The sequence below is a fragment of the Argiope bruennichi genome, chromosome 2 (assembly GCF_947563725.1).
Source record: "Argiope bruennichi chromosome 2, qqArgBrue1.1, whole genome shotgun sequence".
NCBI lineage: Eukaryota > Metazoa > Arthropoda > Arachnida > Araneae > Araneidae > Argiope > Argiope bruennichi.
The window spans coordinates 118,159,078-118,182,268 of NC_079152.1; the positions used below are offsets into that span (position 1 = coordinate 118,159,078).

A 23,191-nucleotide genomic window follows, 5' to 3' on the forward strand; every position below is an offset into this window, starting at 1 on the left:
AATCTGACTAAAATAAAGAAATGTATGAAAAAATGCAAAAAAAATCAGAAAAGAGAAAAATCAGAAGATTCTAGAAAAAATTTAAAAAGGGCTCCAGTTAATATTACGTAAATTTTTTTTGAAAATTTTACTTAATTTCTTAAATAAAATTCTGATAGCAAAATATCATATTTAAAAAACTTTTTAAAATCTGGTTTTATTTCAATCTTCCTATTTTGAAAAAGAAATTTAAATTTTTATTTATTTATTATATAAAACTTAAATCTCTCTGCTACAAATTTACAATTAAAATATTTTTGAGAACTTTCGTTTATATTGAAATATTTGTTTATAAACGTTGATGCTGTTTCATTAAGGAAATCAATCGAAACTCTGAAATATTTAATCATTTTTTTTAAAAAATATTTACTATTGAAATAATAGCTATTAAAGTGTTCATAAGTTATGTTAAAAGGCTTTGAAAAACTGTAATAAAAGCTAGTACGTTGACACTCGAGGCTTTGACCTTATAATGCCGGAAGGCTTCAGAAAAAAAGGCAGAAGTTATATTTCAACTATTCTTGGGTGGCGTCAGTAAATAAAAATGTACGCAGTAAAGGATCTCAGTTATTTTTCCTAATTTAAATTATAGGATTGGAAACTAAAAAAGAACTCGAATGTTTTTCTTTTCCTTAGATACTTTGAAATCTAGTTTATTAATAAATCTAATTTTTTTATATTAATAATACTAGAATCTTCTTAATTGAGAATTCTAATAAGCTAAAATGAAGTCATACAAATAATAATCAGCTCCTGGATTTTTTTTCAGTAAACTGCCTAATTAAGATCCATTAATAAATATTTATGTAAGCTATTTCTCAGAAAAATATAATAATACTTAATTAGTATTGTTTCGACATTTTAGGATTGGATAAATATACTAAATACATGTCTCCATATTAATAAAATAAATTTACGTGTTTGTACAATTCCAGTCATTTGTGTAATTCCAGATGAATGGACTAATAATCTGTTTACTAAACAGTAACTCACAGTAATTTCTTTCTTTTTTTTTCAAATGTAAATATTTGTCGAAGTAATATGTACTGAGATAAAGAAAATTTTAGTAAAAAATAACACGGAAATACACTTTTACTTGTAATATTAAAATAATATTGGGAACATTTATTTAAATTTTAGAGTTCTTCTATAATTTAAAAACTACAATGAAATAGTATATTCATTTAAAACATGAATATGTAGAGATTAGTTTTGAAGACTATAATATCATCAACGTTACTTCTAAAAATACATTAGGAATGAAAATAAACTGTAGAATATCATTGAATCGCCTATATTAAGCTCGCTTGTAATTCATTTGAAGCGTAGTATGTCTTCTAACAATCTCAATGTTAAAAAAAAGATTACTTTTAGGTACGCAAAATTAAAAAAAAAATAACAAGCTAACCCTATATTATTTTAAATCAACATAAAATTACAAGAAATTCTATTCTTATTAATAAATTTCTTTAATGAATATATGAATATAAATTTTTTTCTAGACAGACATTCAAGATAATATTATGGATGCATGGATTAAAGTAATTTTTTAAAAACATTTAAAAGTTACCAATGCACAAATTCCATTCACTTCAAGCTCTACGTTAAATTTCATTTCAAGTGTCCCCAAAAACGATAGCATAATTTTTGTTCTCTAATAATACATTACTTTTTGCGATGTGCTCTAAAAATGCGGCTGACACCTTTGTAACTTGAACCCCTCCATATAACAAATCATTACATAGTGAAATTTCTGAAATATTTTTGGAATATATTTACTATGCGAGATCTTGCAAAGGAATTTGAAATTATTTATCTTAAAGAAATTTCTTATTTTATGTAAAACTGATGAAATATTTGTTAAGATAATGTTCTATTACATAATTTTAAAAAGTACCAGTTTTCATTTGTTTTGAGTGAAATTAATTCTTTTATCTTTTTAATTTTAATTTAAAAACATATGCAGATAATGAAAGTTTATAAAACCAGTTAAGAAGCATGCAGCGAACAAAAATTTGTTACAGTATTCTTGAGAATAAAGTGAATTTTGAATTTCATTTAGAAATAAAATTGAGTGCTGATTTGTAAAACTACATTTTAAATTTATAATAATCATTAATTCAATCAGTATATTCTGAGAAAAATCATGCTTATTGATTTGTTTTCACATATTGTCCACTAATAGCTTTATCCGTGTGTTAATTATCCGCAAATGAATGGAAAGTTGAATTCTACATAAGAATAAGAAGATGGATATACAAATCTCGCAAACATATTGTACCAAAATCGAAAATTAAGAAAATAATGTGGATAAGAATAAATAACGGAGTCTGAATGAAATATTAAATTAAAATGCGGAAGTAATAATACATTTTACTTTACTTATCGTCTGCTGTTACTTAGTTTTAATTTGATTTTGATTGTTTGTACTAACATAATAATGGAGAAGTTGTAGTTTTAAAATATTGAAAAAAATAATATCTTTATAGCAGTTAAAATCTTTTTAAAAGTCTATGCTTCATTTGTTAACAGAAATTCAACAATTTTCTACAAAATAAATAATTTTTATATCTTTGTAGAATGTTTAAAAAAGTTTTCCTAGAATAAAATTCATATTTCAAATGCAACGAGCATTCATATTTAAGTTCATATTCAATTTCATATATGATTTGAATCTCGAATAGAGAATTCGTGTTTTCGAAAGTATATATTGGACAAAATATTGATAATGGAAATATTCGCTCTTCAAAATTTCATATCTCGAAATTGCTGTATCTATTCATACTTTCAGAGGCACAAATGAAACGAGTTCCAATAGGAAAGTTTCAAACTTATAAATATATTGCGAATGGGAATGCTGCTTGTGTCACTCCGATACTTTTGAAATATTTTCGTAGCTCTTCACTTATTTTAAAACAAAGTTTCAAGCTGAAATCTTCAAATAAAACGCTTTCTGTAATTGAAAATTTCTTTGAATTCTATTTCAATACTGGTTTCGCGGACAACTTATTATTTCTATTAAAGAAGCAATGAAATATTCTGATTTAAACGGTATTTGTGTTTTTACAAATTTTATAGTCTTATAATTTGATATATTCTATTTTTGTACTTTTATGATTTACTTTTGATTAGTTTATGTTATGCTGACACGGTTTTTCATTCCAAAGAAAAATATTGATTTTAAATTTTAATTGAAATTGTTAACGTTTCTTGTGGATTCTAATAGTTTCATTTCTATTTATTTATTCATTCAATCAAATGAACGTAATTATAGTTGCTTAGATTACTATTCTTAAAAGATAATGGATTTTTTTTTTGTATTTCAATTGGTAATTCTTAACATTTTTTGATGAATCTGAAAATTTCTTTTTCTCCTGTTTAATTATTTATTATATGGGTGCGGTTTTATATTATTGAGAACCATTTAAAAACGCTTTCTGAATCATAATTGTTTTATCATAACTTTAATAAAAAATATTGCATATTTTCGGAATTTACTATTGCATTCTAATCTGTTTAATACAATTTTGTACAACAAACTATACGAAGTTCGTTCAAAAAATATCCGACATTCATTCCTAAAAAAATATTCATATATTGAAATATAACAATTTTACAATAATTTATTAAAAAATAGTCCTTTAGTGCTTTTATGGATTTATCCCTATGGTTCTGCCACAATCGGAAGTAGAGCCGTTTTTGAAATGGGGGACACATTTACTTTTTGGTATTTTGTATAATGTATTCTCTGGACTATTATATAGCTCTTTTCAGAAACTTTGAGAAAATCCAGAGGTTATCAGAAATTGGGAGAATAAGGTTCCTGACGAAGCACAGTAATTTTAAAAAGTTATTTAATAGGAAGTATTGATGGCCGTGTTTTCGTGATGAAGCTATTAATTGCTTGTTGCCCAAATGTCCGGTCGTTGGCACTAACACGATGGTCGACACTCCGTGGTGGTAATGACGTTTGCTGCATGTTTATGATAAACTACACCAATGGATTTAAAAGAAAATATTTGCATTGCTTCCACAATGGTGCGGATGTGTTTTGCTCTTTCCTGGGCTCTGATAAGTTGAATGTTCTTATTGTGTTGATCGCTATTTAATTCTAGAATCGAATTCACAACTTTGTTAAAGGTTCATTGAATTCTGAACTCCGATCCATTAATTATTTGGCGACGATTGACAACTGTTGAAAAGTATGGGGAATCTCAAGCGAGCATATTAAAATCGTCTTCCTAACTGCACCAAACTTTTTAATTTCCTTTGTTTACGCACGAAAAATCATGGCCGAATATTTTTTTTCAACAAGCTCATACAGACTTAGATGCTTCATTATAATCATCTGCAGTCTCCTTAACTGGGAGTTGATTCCTGTCTTCATAACTGCTACAAAATTCGAATTCATAAAAACGCTTTGTGCATTTAAAATTTTTCAATATTTTTCTTTTATCTTCTTACAAATTTTTCATCATCTTTCGAATTTTAATCCTTCCATAGTATTTATAATAAAGAAGGAGTGAAATAAAAGGAGGGTTATACATCTTTTACTAATACTATTTAATATAATATAGAAAAATGAATTTTTGTTTGTTCGCACCTCATACGCTGTCGTACCATTCAACCTATTGCTGTGAAACTTTGCTAATTTATTGCTTGCACTTGCGCGAAGGTTCTATTTTAAAATTGACAAAAGATAAACTGTAAACGGCAAATGGCACATGTCATTCAGAGTTAATCGTACGCATATCAAACAAAATAAAATTATTATGATTGATGCTAATCAATGTGAGTGAAATGAAAGCGAAAATATTTAGCGCAAGTGCTAATTATTTTCTACTCATTAATGAATAGTCATCTACACAGGTTGTTCAGCATGCACAATATTTTGTCTGAGGCAAAACGCACATATTATTCACGCATTCCCATTATTCCCACCGATATGCCTTTTGATTTCAAACGACTCCAAGTTCCCCATTCGACTTGCAATCTCGATGACCATCAACACGGTGCAAGTTTTTCACATGGTCAGTTGTATGTTGGATGCTTACCAGTCGGACAGCCATGAAATTTATTTATTTTTGCTGAACGCGGAAAAACAAAAAAAATATTGTCTAACCTAAAGCACTTCAATAATGATATAAAAAAATATAATAAATATTACTATTTGTACATTTCTTTTATACATCATTCAATTTCATTGAATGTATTCATTGCCGATAAGAAAAAAAATATCATTCTTTCTATCATTCCTAATTAAACAAGGCAGTTGTTTTTGATGTAAAACGATATTTACAAAATTATTTCTTCTGCGGCGGCAACGCGTCGGGTTACAGCTAGTTATGAATAAAAAATTGTGATTTAATAAAATTTAATTTCTGATGTAATAAGTTTTTTTGTTGAAAACATAAAATATATAAAATAAAAAAAAATTTTAATATTTAGTCTTCGATCTATCAAAAACTTTTGAATTTCTTGTTATTTCCGGTTTGCACGCTATTTTAAAATTCCCTTTACCCCTCCCCCCCTCCCCCCAATAAAGGAAATTTATTGCTGATTTTATGTAAAAACTTGCTTGTAATTCTATTTGAGCTTAGAATTTTCAAATACTTTTGTTTTACCTACAATAATTTAAGATAAATTCATTCATTGAAATAAGATCCAGCCTATTTTAAAGCTTAAATATATAACTTGAATTTCATTTGATGAATTCAATATGCTACCGCTTAAAATATATAATATACCTATTATATTATATAGTTATATATATATATATATATATATATATATATATATATATACAGGTATAGTATAATATATAAGTATAGAATTTATAATATTATATTTATTTGCCCTAATTAAATTAAGCCATTTATTTTTTTGCAATAGTTTCCTTTTTTTAATATCTATTGACAAAATCATATCATTTTTGAAAGAAAATTCTTATAACAACATCACTAGAGATTATTTACGGATTTTACTTTAAAAAAAACCCAATCAGTGTCAAATTTTTCTAATTCATTTCATCTCATTAAAATATATTTGCACTATTTCAATGCCTGAACACAATTGTCTGATGAAATATGAAACGAAATTGTGTAAAACGAATTATTATTTCTCTACTACAAATTGCATATCTAATTCGTTATAACAGACGATATTTATATGCTTTATAAACATATAATGTTTTAATCTTGATAATCTCATTGTCGCATTTATTTTAAAGTGTTAAAAATTCAATAATCTCTCTATTCCCTTTTCGCATCTTCAACACGAAATATATTTTATTAGGGATTGAAATAAAAAAAAATATTATATGGGCAATAATTTCAAACTTCCATACAAGCGGATTACTTCCCTTTCGTTAAGAAAATATCCTAATTTAAGTGAGCCATTTATCAGGCTTTGCTTTTAATGGCATGCAGATAAAGGATACTTCCTATACAAAAGATAACATAAATGACGAATGGTACTAAGACATAAACACAAGCTGAAAGCTTCGTGAAGTTAAGACAGATAAGTGGCTTAATTCAAATCTTAGTTTAATGGGGGCACGTTCACTTCAGCAGCAAGTGCTACAGCATTTAAATGTTATGGAGTGACAATTTTTTCAGCTGTCAGTGGAAACTCGTTCATTGACCGTTTCTGAATATGAAATGTGCTACCTCTTAACAGCTCACACCCTCTAGAATGCTTTTGTGGGTAGTGAGTGATCCTTCTCAGCTTTTGTTGGGAAAAAAATTAAAAGGATATCGCTTTCCTATGGAGTGGTTGAATGTCAGTAGTATCTGGCACATGGTAACGACACCAGTTACTCAACAGGTGTTCTTACTTCAGATTATTAGGTCACAACCCACATGTTTACTAATCTGTTAGGACTCTCCGCGCAACTCTTTATTAATTTTGGCATTACTTTGAGCTTAATTTGTAAAACTAATCCAAAATAAAAAGTTAATAAAGTCTAGAAAGCTAAATTTTTTGATCGCAATATTAGATAACATTTTTAGTTGTAAGGTTTGCTAAATATAAATGCCATTTGTTGTAAAACAAATACTCTATATTTTCTCTCAGAACTGTAATTCTATCTATATGAATAATAAATACTTAAAAATTTATTAAAATTAAAGAATAAATGATGCAAAAATCATTGTAATATCGCTGAAAAATTGTTTGAATTCTGAAATGTTAACAAAAATGACAATTCCGCCATGATTTATTGATACAAAAAATCTGTAAAAGACTCCAAACTTTCAATAAATTTTTAATTTAAATTTCTATAAGATATACATTCTTAATTTAAATTCTAATAATATGTCCTGATTTTTGTAAAATTTTATTCTTATTTTCAAGTCAGCGTGATGTAGTAAAAAACTGAGAAATCAATGCTCAAATTCTCTTAAATATGTTCGTTCTCGTAAAAAAAAAATATTTTTGCATTTTATCTCAGAAAGAAATTTTATCTTTTAAAGAAATAAAACTACGCTAATAAAACAATTTTGGTTGAGCGATTTGCACATTTCCAACATAATATCAGAAAATGTTAAATTCACTGCATATGTCATATTCTTTTTAACACATAAAATATTGCAATGATTTACATATGATTCACAACGTTCCAGCATAATAGCAGAAAATGTTGAATTCACTGCATGTGTAAGTTCCGTTTAACATATGAAATATTGCAAAAATTTGCAAAGTTCCGGCATAATATCAAAAAAAATGCTAAAACTCACAGTAAATGCCGAATTCTTTTTAACAAATAAAATATTGCAACACGTTGCAAAGTTCCAGCATAATAATAGAAAATGCTGAACTCACAGCATATGTCTTATTCTTTTTAACATATAAAATACTGCGACGATTTGCAAAGTTCCAGTATACTATTAAAAAATACTAAAACTCTCAACATATATCGTTTTCTTTTTAACCTGTAAAATACGTCAACGGTTTGCAAAGTTCCAGCACAATATCAAAAAATGCTAAAATCCACAGCTTATGTCACATTCTTTTTAATGCATAAAATAGTTTAATGACTCAGCATGATGTTGTACCAGAAAATAAATTGCAACAATATTTAGATAAATGAGAGCGTATAAACTTTGTTTATAAATTATTTATCGAGACTCTTCGCTTCAATTGTTGCTCAATCTACTCTAGGTCATTTCACAAGGCATTGTGGCCGGCTTTTAGATCTAATTATATAAAAATTGATCATGAAAACAATGAAGAAACATTTAAAACTATTCATTTATTTTAGATAATGAGAGAATTTAAAAATTGAATATTAGAAAGCATTGTGATTACTAACCATTGGCTAAAAATGAATAAACAAGTATTAAAGAATCTAAATACTTTTTATTTATAAATTTATGAGTTTTTAAAATTCTAATAAACGTATATTCAGTGAACTCAATTTTCAGTGAAGTTTTCTTTTCCATTATACTGAAAATTTATTTCTAGCAATATTTTCTAATAAAATACAGCCCTTTCTTCCAAAATAACAAAAGGAAAACATTGATTCGCTCAAAAATTATTTGATATTTACTGTATTATTAAAAATATAGAAACAGGAAATATTCAATGCACATTGGAAAGAAGAATAAATATTTTTCATTCCATAAGCAATAGACAGCTCTTAAAATTTACAAACTTATTGCAGTTTTGTAACTACGTGTTTTCCTACGACTGGCATCAATAAAAATGTCTTTTCCAATTTACTTCAGTTTTTCAGATTTGTACTGATTTCAATGAAGCCTTACTGTTATTAAATCTTTCTCGCATCCATTCATTATTATCTAATTTTTGAAGATATATTTAGTCAATCAGTAGCGTGTAATTCTTTATAGCTGTATATTTATGAAGTAATATAAGAAAATTCCTGTTGTTTTTATTGCTTTTTCTCTTAGTTTTAAACTGGACGATTATTAAATTTAATGATTTCTGCCTTTACATGTGCTCATTTCTAATTGAATTTCAAGAGTTTGCGCAATGTGTCTCAAGAGTCTGAATCACTTCAGAAAAGTTCAAGAAGCCAGAAAATGAAGTTGCGTTCATTAAAAACTAATTTGGAGTAATTGCCTTATAATTGAACCTTAATTAACATTGTCCAAAAATTAGTAAATTCAAAAAGAACAAGGAACATCTTGTTTTCTTGAAAACTGTGTCTCAACGTCCATCCATGCTGAGAACTGTGGCATTAGCTTAGAATTAAAAATATCTGCTTATTGAAAATTATTGGAATTAATTAAATAAATCTAAATTGCTGGTTGATGTTTCTTAATTTTTAGTATAAAAGAGTAACTACTTCAATTTTGTCAATTTCAAAAGTTATTTACTACATTTCTCAAAAGCGTTTAAATATAAATATATTATTTGCAATTGATTTTGATACAGATTACAAAATTGTTGAAAGCTAAAAATGGAGAATGTTATATTTCATTTTTCGCCGATATATTATTAAGTATGACCAAGTGGCAACAAAAATGGTTAATGCGTTCTTGCTTTAAAATGTCATTTCTATAACAACAAAAAAAAACCGTGCATGTCAATATCAATGCAGTTTATAGTATATTCGCGATACATTGATATATGTTAGTGTTTGACGGTTTTTAAAACCCGGTTTTAAGAAAACCGATTTTTTTAAAATAAATTTGTCACTTTTGAAAACTTTTAAAGTAAGAAAACCAATTTAAAGAATTCATTTTATTATGTAAAAATTAATTTTAAACTTATTTGATTTGCAATTCATTCTATCCAACGGGCAACAAATACTTTTTAGCATTGAATGATATTGGTGCTTATTATATGAGGAAGGAAGCTGAATATTCTAAACTTTCAGAACTTCATTAAGTCTTGAGACTGATTCGTTTAGTAGCTGAAGGCTTAGGGGGATGAGATGTCAATTTATTAACAAGCGAAAGTATATTTGAATTTCCGTTAAATGAACTAAAAATTTTAAACATTGAAATAAGTTTGAAATTATTATATACTTTAGAAGAATGAATTCAAGAAAGCAGACAAGTGGAATCAGCTTTTGCTGTATTTACAAAATTCGCAAAACATTTCTAGTTCAGGGAAGAAATCTAGTGTACTTTCCTTAACTTCAAAAACCGAAATTATTAAGTTATCTAGAAAGATATTGTCTAGAATATTTCCAAATTCTTATATGGAAACTGATTCTGATGAAAAGCAAATCTAAGAAACTACTCCTCAGAGTAATGCTTTCTTAAAAGAAGCCATGGAAAAATCAATTTATAAGTTTCTTGAAGACCCTTAAAAAAAAAAAACTTACAAATCCAAACGCATTGAAAGCCGAATTTTCATTATTCGAGACAGCGAATAAAAGAACAAAAAAAATTATATTTATTTGATGCCATGAAAACTATAAAACCAAGCTCGGTAGCTAGTGAACGAATATTTTCAATTTCAAGCAATATTGTGTCCAAAATAAGAACAATACTTAGTTACCGTTCAGTGGATAATTTTTTTAATTCTATTTTCTTAGGAGAAAAAATTAGTGAAAAATAATATAAATATTATTTGAAATTTTTGTTTGAGTTTTCGTTATTTTGTGTAAGTAATATGTATATGTAATCTTTAATTTTTTTTTATATTTTGACTTTGATATTGATTTTATTTTTGTTTTTCTATAAAATTAAATAAAACATTTTCCCCTATTCTACATTTTTTGACAAAAATTGGAAAACCGGATAAATATTGGAAATATTGGATTCAAAAACCGGTTTTTCAAAAAGTAGATTTTTGTATAAATCCTAATATATGTGATTTTTTTTTCTATCATAGGCTCTTTAAAAGAGTAAGAAGATATTAAATCGTCTTCCTTTCTCTTTTAGTTTGATTATTTTAGCAATATATCGGCTATATATTTATGACTACTTGGAAACAAAATTTATAAAGTCTGCGTCTGTAATTCAAAATGACAAAATAAATCATATTTATATAAAATAAGTTATTAGATGAATCAGTTACAAGTAAAATTTCTCACATACTTTCCGACTAGTTCAGTTGACATTTCTGAAAAGACAAACAAAATAAAGGTTGAATTTTTAGCACCAGTATTAAAATTAAATATGTGCCCCAACTTTCGAAGAGTGTTTCATTTAGCTTCTTAATAAAGCATGCGGGGAGAAATGAGGAACATCCATAAAAGTGATTTATTTAAGATCTTTATTAACACTCACATAAAGAATAAACATAAAAGCGAGAGGGACTTATTAAATGCAGTAGATTTAATATTTCTTCTGATACTGTGTTTTGTTTTATACAATGTTTTTACTTGTCTCTGCTTTACTTACTGTCTCTGCTTTATGCAGCTGATTGAAGTATACTTAGCAGAAATGACTTTTATTTTGTAAAATTAAATGTACGCAAATGCTCTTTTCCAAGAATGAAATCTTAACATGTTTTGATATCATGTTTCATAAAATGTCCCACGGTTTCAGAATGGATTTATTAAATGGAGAACTTTTATTAATAAAATTTCAATATCTAAAGTATTTTTTTAATGTAACAGTTGATTTATTTTCTCTGTTTCAGTTTTTGAGCAAGTTTTTGGAAGATTAATATGCTTTTTTTTATTAATAATATGTAATAAATGGTTTGCAAAAATCTAGACGTTGAAAGAAATACTTAGCCTGGGACATTTTTCTCAGTTTTTTCCTCAGACAAAAATTTTATGAAGGAATGCAAACGATAGAGAAATAAATGAAACAATTCATTGTATTTCAGTTTTCCTGCAACATAACCTGCAGATTATTTTGAGGGGTTATTTTTATTCACTTTTTTTCAATTTTTGAAAATAAAAAGATCTTTTAAATAATTGCGAATTTAAATGCCAAAACTTGTCAATAAATATTGAAATAACACTCATACGTAAATGCTAGAAACAATTCAATTAATTTATTTATTGTTGCATCTTTCCATAAATTCCGCATATTTATTGGATTATTTTTCTACCTAGGCCTAAGCAAAACACTCTGCCTTCACTAACGAAGCTCAGTTTAACCTTTCTATATAGAAGAATTATGTATTATTGTAAGCAATGTTGCTGCCGTTAAAAGAGATAGAGTAAGCACTTGGACGATTTGGAAGATTATTAAAAGAACATGATGTTCCTAGCATTTTATGTACCCTAAGAAACTGAGGGCATTGCAAAAAACGAGAAAATACATGTACAGTATACTCCCGATTATCCGCGGGCGGGTTATCCGCGCCTGCCGCACTAAGTTTTATTTTTGCTTCCAAGCAAAGAGAAAATGCTTCCAAAGCAAGAAGCAAACACAAATGACTGATTTCTTCAAAAAGGTGTAGTTTTACAGTTATGCTTTTGTAATTACATAATACATTACAGTATTAAAACAGTACATATGTATTAATTATTCTGTGTATCCTTGACGCCTATCGTAAGTACAAAGCAATTTTCTGTTTTCATTAACAAAATGCATTTTAGGTTAGTTTTGAATGATATACTTAAATATTAAGCGTTAGTTAAACATTTCCTGCTGTTTATTTTACGTTTTATTGTACATAAAACGATTTTCAAAGTTGGAATGATTGTTTTCTCTTTTGCTATACCCGTTTTTAGCTTTTTTCGGATTATTCGCGATTTTTGTTATCCGCGGCGGCCGCGCCACCCAATTCCGCGGATAATCGGGAGTGTACTGTATAATTAATTTTGACTTCATTCTGATATTATGCTTAAACAAACTCATTGGTAAAAATAGAAATAGAATTGCTTGAACATATTCAGTAGGATTAAATTTTTTTAGACCACATGAAGAATAACTTGAGGCAGATTTCGTAATTTTGTATAGAGATTAGAAAATAAGAATGCTGCTACAACATGGACATAAAAATGTCTAATGTGCGATTAAGATTTAAGAGGTAATAGTCCTATATACATTTTGAGTCTTCGGTAGAATCTAGTTTCGAACTCATGATCCTCTAATCATGTCACTGTGGTCTAGAAAATAAAATTCCTAAGGACAGGGACTTTTCATTTATTATACTTAGAGAAAAAAAAATGTTTCCCAATTTTGTAATATTTCTTTGCATATTTCCTTGTGGTCCTCCAGTCAGACCATTTCACCAAGACCAGGTCATTAAATAGGCAATTGCCTAAGGGTCCCACAACTTTAGGGGGCCGGAGACCTCGAGATTTTTTCTGCGATATTTTGAAAGTTATTTAACTACAAAGGCTGGGTAATCAAACTTATTCGACTTAAAACCAAGTATTGTCAAAGTATATTATCAAAACTAGTATCAAATATTGTGGAATTGTCTAGTAACATTCATAATTAATTACTGTCTGTAAGTTTTATAATATGTTATTTTATAGTTCAAAATAAAAATGTGTAGCTTTACATTTAAAAAAAATGCTCTCTCTAATAAATCACTTTTATGGATGTTTCTCATTTCTCCCCGCATGCTTTATTAAGAATACTCTCTATCTCATATACTATTATTAAATATTGTTTAAATTGCATTAATAAAGCTCTTGACATTTTTTTACTATTTTTTTAAAACTACAATTAAGGTTCAGTAGTGCATTTTTTATAAATAATATTCTGAAACCAATTTTTTATTCAATGATATGTAATTAAGCGTCATTCTATTTCGGCATGTCAAAATTTGCTACATAAAATTAATTATAGAAGGGTTAAATTGAAATAAATAAAAAAATATCATGTCTTAAAAATTTGGAGGAGAACGGAGGCTCCAAAATTTGGATTGCTTATAGACCCCTAGAAAGTTTAATCTGACCCTCCACCAGCTATTGCCAACCAAAAAATTGAATCCGAAAAGATATGGAACTTTAATTTATTATATTTAGATATAAAAAATTTCTAACATATATACAGCGAATTTTTCATATTATATCAACACTATTTATCTCATTTTTCTTATCTAATGCTTAATGCAAAAGTGTAACATTCCAGTAAATCTTTATCAGGTTGGTCTTTGCTATATCATATAAAAAAATGTTTTTGGTTTATCTCGCATCAAGTGATGTACCATACATCAAAGACTTCACCACAAACATCACAAATGTCACCAATTCATTAAAACAAAATTTTTTTTGTTCTTCTGGGAATTCTAATAATATCAAAATATTTGATTTTGTGCTCTTGACCTTCTGTTTCAGAATCCCATTGGTGCCACTCTCAAGCTTTTCCCATGGATGGGACTGCCTACCGACTCAGCGCCACATCGAGTGGTATGTCAACTCTGGAAGGACCTAACAAGGTCTTCCTTTGCAAATTTCGACGCCTCCCTGAATCTGAGTCATTCAGAATTTCCACTCCAACGTCTTAAGGTACCGGTAAGTGAGACTCTTATGTGACTCAACGATTTTTTTTTTTCTGCTCATACGGCACCGGTGAAGAAGTTTATCCTTGAGACAATGTCACGACATAGGCCATATCGTATCTCAATGATTTATCAGTTTTATCAACACGCCGGAGGGTTTTATTTACTGCTCCGCCTGTCATTGAAGTCATTCAGTTTTACTTACGGTTACAGTTTTCTTCTTTCTTATATAATTTTTATGGGATTGAATTTAGACAATTATTAATATATTACAAATAATATGTTAATAATGGAAAATGATTTTCAATTCTGGTCTGAGTTTTTTTTTTTTTTTTTTTTTTTACATATTTAGATTTATTTCATTCAAATTAGAAACTTTTTTTTTAATTTGGAAAATGACATCGTAATAATTGTAATATTGTGATTCCAAAATGTTTAATACATATCTGTTACGTTTTTGTTGCATGAAAATTGAAAAAATATTTTAAAAAATCTTACTAATATAAGAAATTTAAAATACATTTATGCATTCGGAAAAATGATACATTTATCATTTTAATATAATATTACTTGCAATAAAGTATCGTCATTTGTTATTTGAATTGCCTGAAAATATATATTTTGGAAAATCAAAAACATAAATTTTTTGAAAGAGATTTCAGTAACAGGAAATAATGAAAAATTCTTTCTTCATGTTACGTAAATCTCCAGTGTATTAATATTTGCGCTGCTTGGGTCTTTTCATAAAAATTGTTGGAGGCATATAAAGCTATAAGTGCATTGAAAATAATTAACTGATGAAAGATATCGATATAAAACACTTGTATGTATAATTTTATGCATTATTCGACAAAACTCGAACTCCTTCATAAGTAGCACACTACGACTGGCGAATGAGTCGCCTTTTCTGTATCAAACCTTGCATATTTATAAAAATTACATTTTATTCCATTTACTATAAAGTTTCGTTGTTTCATTCAAATTAAATCTTGTCATTTTGCTTGATATCAAACTATTTTTATTCGCTTTAAAATAAAAAATATTGGAATTAGTTTTTATGACGTCAATATTTGTTATTTTAGTGATAAGTTTAATACCATTTTACATGAGTTAATTTCAAAATGTCAATGTTATTGCAATTTTTTAAATGAAAGTTAAAATCAAATTACATTTTTTTAAAATCAGCGTCGAACAGCAAAATAGTTCTTTTTATCCTTTCAAAATTATGCATTCCTTACCAATATTCCTGCCTTTCTCCTCCATTCATTCTTTTATAATTTTACACATGTAATTATCAACTATGTCTAAAATACATATTTTGGGATAATAGCCATTTTTACGACACAATACAAAAATTTTTAATGTTTCTTATTTTCTAAAATTGATTATGCAAGATGGATATTTTCCTGCACACTTGGTTGCAGTTAACTAAATTTTGATGAACAAATCATGCACTTAGATAAAATTCCAAAAATGGAATCCCTAAATGGCAGGTGATCGCTAGAAATGGCGTCGTACTTCATATTGATTACTAGAAACGTATTCATTTTTTACATCTCCATGCAGAAAGGGAGGAGAGGGAGAGACGCCAGGCATGCATGGATAAGAAGTCGCCGGATGAGTAAGCAGGTTCTCGTTTCCCTTGTAGATATATTAATGTTGTAGGATCGAGCTGCATTCATTCCAATGATAGAACTTACCTCTATTCCGTTTATGAGACCTACCTCCATTTCGATCATGGAATCTACTTTTATACCTCTATTCCGATGATAGAATCTGCTCCATGCTTCCCTTCCGATGTCGGGACGTTCTCTCATATGAGGTGTGGGGCCGTGCAAGTAATGATTCTTAAAATTCCTCGATTCATATGTTAATGTCACGATGGCCCGGGTATTTAGGCACAGAGGGGGAATGTCTGTCCTGATATTCATACGTGTATAACACGTTGAGTGCCGTATCACTCACGTTCGCTTGACAGCAAAATTTCTCATTCAATGTAGAATTTGATGTGATTAGAACAAGCCTATATTTAGTTTATATCTCCTTATTTTAACACGTTGCTCAACATGTGAATCGCCTGCGATTCATACATATTACCTAATTAGATATTTTCTTCTCTCCTACAATTAAAAGAGAGTAACTAAGTAAATATCTAATTAGATAGTGGTCAGAATCGCAGGAATCAACCTGTTAATTAACCTCTGTTAAATTTTTTCAAGCCATTCCTTTAAAGCATAGGTTCCCAAAGTGGTCCAGGTGGACCCCCAGGGTCCATAGGATACCAAACAGGGGTCCACGTAGACGTGAAAAGAAAACAGGGGTTCACAAGTTGTAAGTGGGGGTCCACGAAAAATTCTGGTTTTCATAATAAAGAACAAAAATTTGGCTTGGATTTACCTATCAACGTAGGCAGGTAGCATCATTCACTAGGTAGGTACTCAAAAATATTCGAGACTCAGTTCAAACACAGAATTGAATAGAACAATAGATAATAGTACAAGTGTACACCACATGTCGAGACTTGCAAAGTGCCGCCCGTGCGCCCGCTCGTCCGGGATGCTTGTTTAGACCTGCAAAAGGATGAAATGCGGCTTGCGCTGTGCTTGCATTGACTTGCGATGACTTCAAAAATATATTTGAAGATATTCTGACAATGGAAATACCACCATGGATCATAACCTCATTTGATGAAGCGGAAGAGGCGAATGTGGTACTACAAGAGGAGCTACTTGAGCTCAGCACCAACGAGGAACTGAAGGTGAAATTTAAAAAAATCCTGCATGCAGCCAAAAACATTTTGGCAGCATGCAGAAATCCACGAAAAATATCCTGAGCTGCGGGAAATTGAGAGAAAATTTTAGCGCTTCCCTCGTCATATCTTGTCGAAAGAAGTTTTTAGTGCCGTTACCAACCTGTTAACAAAAAAAAGGAGCAGATTGAACATCACAGAACAGGTAGATTTGAGATTACTTCTTACAAAACTGAAGCCAAATATTGATAATTTGCTGTCAATTCATCAAGTACATCCATCTCATTAAAATTATGACTATTTTTTATTGTTGATTTACATTTCAGAGTTCATTATTGATTTTTTTGTTAATTGTTAGTAATAATAAAGGTTTATAATTTTGTATAACTACAAGTATTATTTTAATAGATAGGACACAAGAAAATGTGCTACTTTTTTTCTTCTTCGTAACACCCCCAATTTAGGATGATATTTTTTAGGAGTTTTGGGAATACAGTAGAAATGGAGTAGCAGAGGGTCTACCGAAAATAGTAAAACTTTGAAAGTGGTCCACAAGAAATAAAAGTTTGGGAACCTCTGCTTTAAAGTCATTATATTTAAAGAGTAATCAAAAGTATTTCTTTAATTTTATGTCCACATATTAAGTTTCAGATCCCACCCTTGAATTTATGACATTCTGAAAATATAATTCATTTCAAGAACATTTCTATACAGCTTTGGGAACATAACCTTAAAATACGAATTCACAGGTCTCGGGATGCCCTTCAACACGTAATAAACCCAATCATCAAACATTTTTAAAGTAAAGCCGACACTGGTAAACTCTTTTGACCTGAAATGTGAAAAATAACCTCATCCATCTCTATCGACTCACTAAAATCAATTTGTCAAGTACACGCGGATGTCAGGTCAATGTGCTGTTCAATAAATCATACAGAAATGCAAAAGCCCAGAAGGTGTTTATCTACTTTTAAGTTTTATTGAGTTTATACATCATATAAACTCTCTTCAAAGCAAAATATTTTGAACACCTCTAGTGCCATAGTTCATTCTTTCATTACTTTGAAGAAGAGTGATTGCTGTCGGACATGAACCCTTTATGCGTCCTGAAATTCCCTTTTTTAACATTCAGGGATATGAGTGAAAAATTCAATGCACTAAATTTTACATTCGTTCTCAAACCATCTATAAATGCTTTATATATTCATTGATGTACACGATGGATGTGGCGGTAACTATCATACCTACTTTGAAAAATCATTTGGGTTCCATAACCTCATTTATTCCTATACAATTTTCAACCGCATTGTAATGCAAGTCTTCGATGTCTGTGGACAAAATAAAAACGCAATAAAAGATTGGTTAGATTTCATATGTTGTCTAAATGGGCTTTTCTATATCAAGTATGATATTTAGTAAAGGATAAAAGATTCTTTTCAAGCATATGTAGAACAATTTAATTAATAATAATATATTTGCTTTAGCGATTCAAATTAGTATTTTCTTGTTAAAAGATATTATAAGACATTTTGCTGTAAATGTTAAAATAATAAAATTCAGTTCAGAAGGAATTGAGCAGAAAAATATTAGAAACATCAACCGCATGAGCTAAGGGCACTGATAATCAGTGTTGTAATTGGATTTGGATATTAACCTCTTAACTGGCTTATTTTTTCTTTCTACCTTTATAGATGTCACTTTCTGGTTGGGAAAATTTTGATTTAAATGAGAATCCTTAATATACTAGATACACTTTTGTACTGAGTGATAAAAGTCATAAATGACATGGTTTATTTTTAAAAAGTCAAAACGTGATGAATCCATACACGACAGAGGACGGGCAAACTGTTTAAGGGGTTAATCGGACCGTCTACTTATAGTAAATTTGAAGCAACTCGTAGATACTGAGATTCTCACTTTATGTTCATAGTTACTGGCTGAATTATAACAATAGGCGGTGCGCAAAGCCCAGTAGACGTGTACTAAAGTTTTGCGAATTTGAAATATAGAAAATTCAACAGTACACACATGTACACAAACAATTAGTTAGTACAAATGTAAAGTATCGCTAAATTTTCATTTGTAATGGAATTTTCGTGTATCCTCTCATTCATTTTGGTGGAAGGTCTGGTCATTCTTCGAGATTATTCCTCGTTTTAGAGAATTATAGATCCTCTTAGACTAAGTTTTAATCACCTTTTAGAATTGTCAATTGTATCATTGTCATATATAATCACACTGAAATAAATTGCTTTTATAGTTTCTTTTTACATTTAGTATGAGGCATTACTTACTCGAAAGTTATTAAATTCAAATTCTTAAGATCATGGATTTTTTTATTTAGAAGTTCATTTTCAAATTATTGCTAATAACTGTATAACTATTTTGCAGGAAAATAGACTTGAAACGAATTACTTGCAAATGTAGCGTTTGAAAAAAAAATTATTTAGGGCTCAATAAAAGAAAAAAAATTAATGTGATTTTTTAACATTTTGAAATTATAAGTAATTTAATTGCCATTTTAATGATTATAGAATTACAAAAAGGAAAACGTGTCTATAAATTTTCAGTTCGTTCATGCTAAATCATTCATGAATTTTTGAATCGGAATCGTAGGATTTCCTTTATCCTCGTTTTTATATTTTGATTAATTTTTTTAGTTTAAAATGTGATTAAAAAAAGGGGGGGGGAGGCAAAGCGAAAACTTCAAAAACGAATCGTTATGGAAAATAAAGATGTGATGAATCTTAATCACAGATTTTGCAAATGCAGTCCAGAATTTCTACGAACATGAAGATAGTCGAACATGAATTAAACATCACGAGAAAGCAATTTTCCTTCTTCCAGACCAATAATACTCATTGAAAACCAAACGTCCATTCTTGATTTCAATTTCATTTAACAATGATCCACACCTTTAACGTACCGTGAAAAAATAAACCCACATTTTGCAGAGTCAAAGGCTCGGGAATATATTGTAAGAGATTTAATCTATCATCCATTGGATAACAAGGTTGTCTCGGAGTAGTGCCTCACAGCAGGTTGTTGGGCTTCCCCGGTGGCTTGCTGATGGAAAATACGGCTGATTTTTGACAACTATTCACATTTCAAAATGTAATTGCGGTTACAGCTCTCAGTTGCACGCTTTGTTAAATGGAAAAGTAACGCTGCTGGAATCCTTTTTGATTGAATACGTTTTGAGGGATTTTCCCTCGAAGCTACTGCACGTGCTCTGACTGTGTCTATCCAGCTCATTTCAAAAAATTCTATACTTCGGGAAAATATAAGCCTCTTCAATTCATTTAGTAAATGGTTGAAAGAAAATGAATATGGGAGGGTTTCTTATATGTATGATAATCAAGATTTTTATTTCATAATTTCGATTTACATAATTTGAACACACCTTTGCTGACTGTATTACTTGTTTCCTTGCAAATTTTGAAATTTTATTTGCTTTTATCAATATTTTCTCGTAATATGAATTGAATCTTTAATATTTCTTCGTATATTATTCAACTTCAGGTTGTAGTTGTATGTTTCATGCCATTTGTTTAGATTTTTTCCTCTTAATATCTGACAGTGATTAAGAAGTACCGGTTTCAATCTATCTCAGAAATATTCATCAATAGAAAACGACTTAGAATAAATCGTTTTTATTGCCAGTAAAAGACTAGATGGGTAACAAATAGGTTAGGCTTAGTATAAGGCTTGATTTATCGTTTTCTTCAATAGTTCCAACATACGAAAAATCTTTTACAAATTATCTTCTTGTATAAATTTATAACTTTTCTTTGAAGTACTTAAACTCAGAGAAGTTCAGGTTGTTCGAAATGGGGAAGACTTGATTATATAATAAAAATAAGCTCTAATAGATTTTAAATATGTATAGATAATAAATAGACATTTATTTTCTTCAAATATTCTGTTCTTTATATATCAATATTAACATTAGCTTTTTCTAATTAAAATGAAAAGAGAGTATCGATGGATCGGCAGAAGTATTTGTCCCTCAACTTTCTCGTATAAATGTTACGCCACGTTTTGTGTTTAATCGTGTGCTATAGTGAAATGTATCCTGTGCATACTTCGATCCCTCCTGCTGCTAGCATAGATTCAAAATGAAATATAAATTTCTAATTTCATCATCAAATTAATGTACAAAAAATATCTTATCAGAAAGCTGGAGGGCAAAATTAGATGCCATGTCATTTAATGTTTACAAATTCCTTTCAGTCTTTAGGCAAAAATAATGAAAAAGATACAAAGATAACAGCAATTGCTGAACAGGTACTGAACAGTATTACAACTCTACACATGGTGTCATATTTCAGCAAGCTTCGAAGATATTCTTGAGAACCTTCAAACTGGCAAACACTTTCAGGACAAGAATTCTGTTGTAGTTTATGATGCAATGTCACACAATGGAAATTTATCTCTGAAATTCATATGGTGCATATTACAGTCAGGATGCACAATTATTGCCATTTGCTGAACATATTGCACTCCAAAAAAGAATGGAATATTTCGGCACTTTTTTGCAGTGTCGTACCGAGTCAAATCAGCACGGACTTGGCTTATATAACCTGTTATCCAAATTTACTAAATAAAAAGTTTAATCATCTTCTTGGCTATATCTAAATCTTTTAGACATTTGCATCTTAAAGGATCTAGAACAGTTAGAGGTTTTTGCACTTTATAGGCTAAAGAAAATACTGAACTTTTCCAAAAACTTCCCAAGAAGTTTGGAATTTCTTAAATTTTCAGTATTTCGAATAGTTTTATATTAGATTTCTAAATCTATGAGATGGAATAGATTTCTCTGAAAATAATTCTTATCGCCATCGGACTATATCTAGAAAATTATATTTTATCATCAAAAATGATAGCGGTCGATTCGAATAAAATTATTTCAAGGCACACTTTTATTTATGATGTTCATAGTATTGTCATTTTCTATTTTATATCTTTAAAATAAAACAACTCAGTATTTGTCATAGTATTTAATAGCAACCACGTATTATTCTGATCAGATATAAGAAAGGAAATTTTTATGTCAATATTTGTGCATGTCACTATGCTTGGAATTTTCTTCAATTTTTGAAAAAGCTAAAATTCGTTTACTTCGAACATAATGCTTTGATATTATACAGACAGAAATTTTAATGATTACTAACTTATCAAATCAGAAATTCACCGTTCTGTTTTATTTCAACTTCAAGAGCAATATCCATATCTGCGTTTAGGGAATCCAGGATTTTCCTATATTGGACTCTTGAGAATTACTTTAGTAATTCATTCGAAGATAATACTTTCGGCATTTGGTTATCGATTCGGTGTTCGATTATGTTTGTTCACCATGTTAGAACAAACATTTTCGATATAAATATATTACTTAAATTAGCTGAGAATCTTTAAAATAACATGTATCCTAAATATTCATAATAAATCACGAAGTATAGACATTCGCATAAAGATGGCAAATTGAAAATTGCTCAACTTCCTTGACGTATATTTCTGGAATCTAAAGAATTATGAATTTAAATTTGAAATAGATGATTCCGCGAGAGCACCTAAAATTTTCTATTTAGATTATCGAATTCACATTCCCATCGCAGTTAAGAGATCAAATGGAACCTCTAACGGTAAAATTTATCGAGCTATTTAAAATAATCAGATATTGAAAGAGCAATCTATTGATTTATGAATGTAAAACTGCTTATGAAAATGTTGGACAACGCTGAAACTTTTAATGCATTCTGGAAATACTTTTCTTTAATTTTTTTATATTTGGCGAACGTTTAGTATGATTTTAATTTAATTCATTTTTGATTATTTATGACTGTATGCAAAAACTTTAAAAATCAATGAAACCATAACTGAGCGATGACCATAGATTTAGTTAGCTGTTCAAAGTATCGTCTGAAATATTTGAAAGTTATCGTCTATCAATTAGTGTATAAGAAAAAAACCCAGCATAAAGTCAGTTCCTAATTATATGATATCCATCAATTCGTTTGATTTTGTTAGGATCTCCTATTAGAAAGAATAAGACCCTGAATTATAATATGCAGT

The 23,191-nt window shown here is 29.0% G+C and overlaps 1 protein-coding gene across 1 annotated transcript in view; it reads left to right on the forward strand.

Annotated features, from left to right (window-relative positions):
- The window catches only part of LOC129961612 (pleckstrin homology domain-containing family G member 4B-like), a 544,990-nt gene that overhangs the window by 63,427 nt on the left and 458,372 nt on the right, over window positions 1-23,191 (forward strand). The window contains exon 4 of the mRNA XM_056075118.1: window positions 14,207-14,383. Coding sequence (XP_055931093.1) covers window positions 14,207-14,383 — 177 coding nt within the window. The remainder of the gene's footprint in view (window positions 1-14,206; window positions 14,384-23,191) is intronic.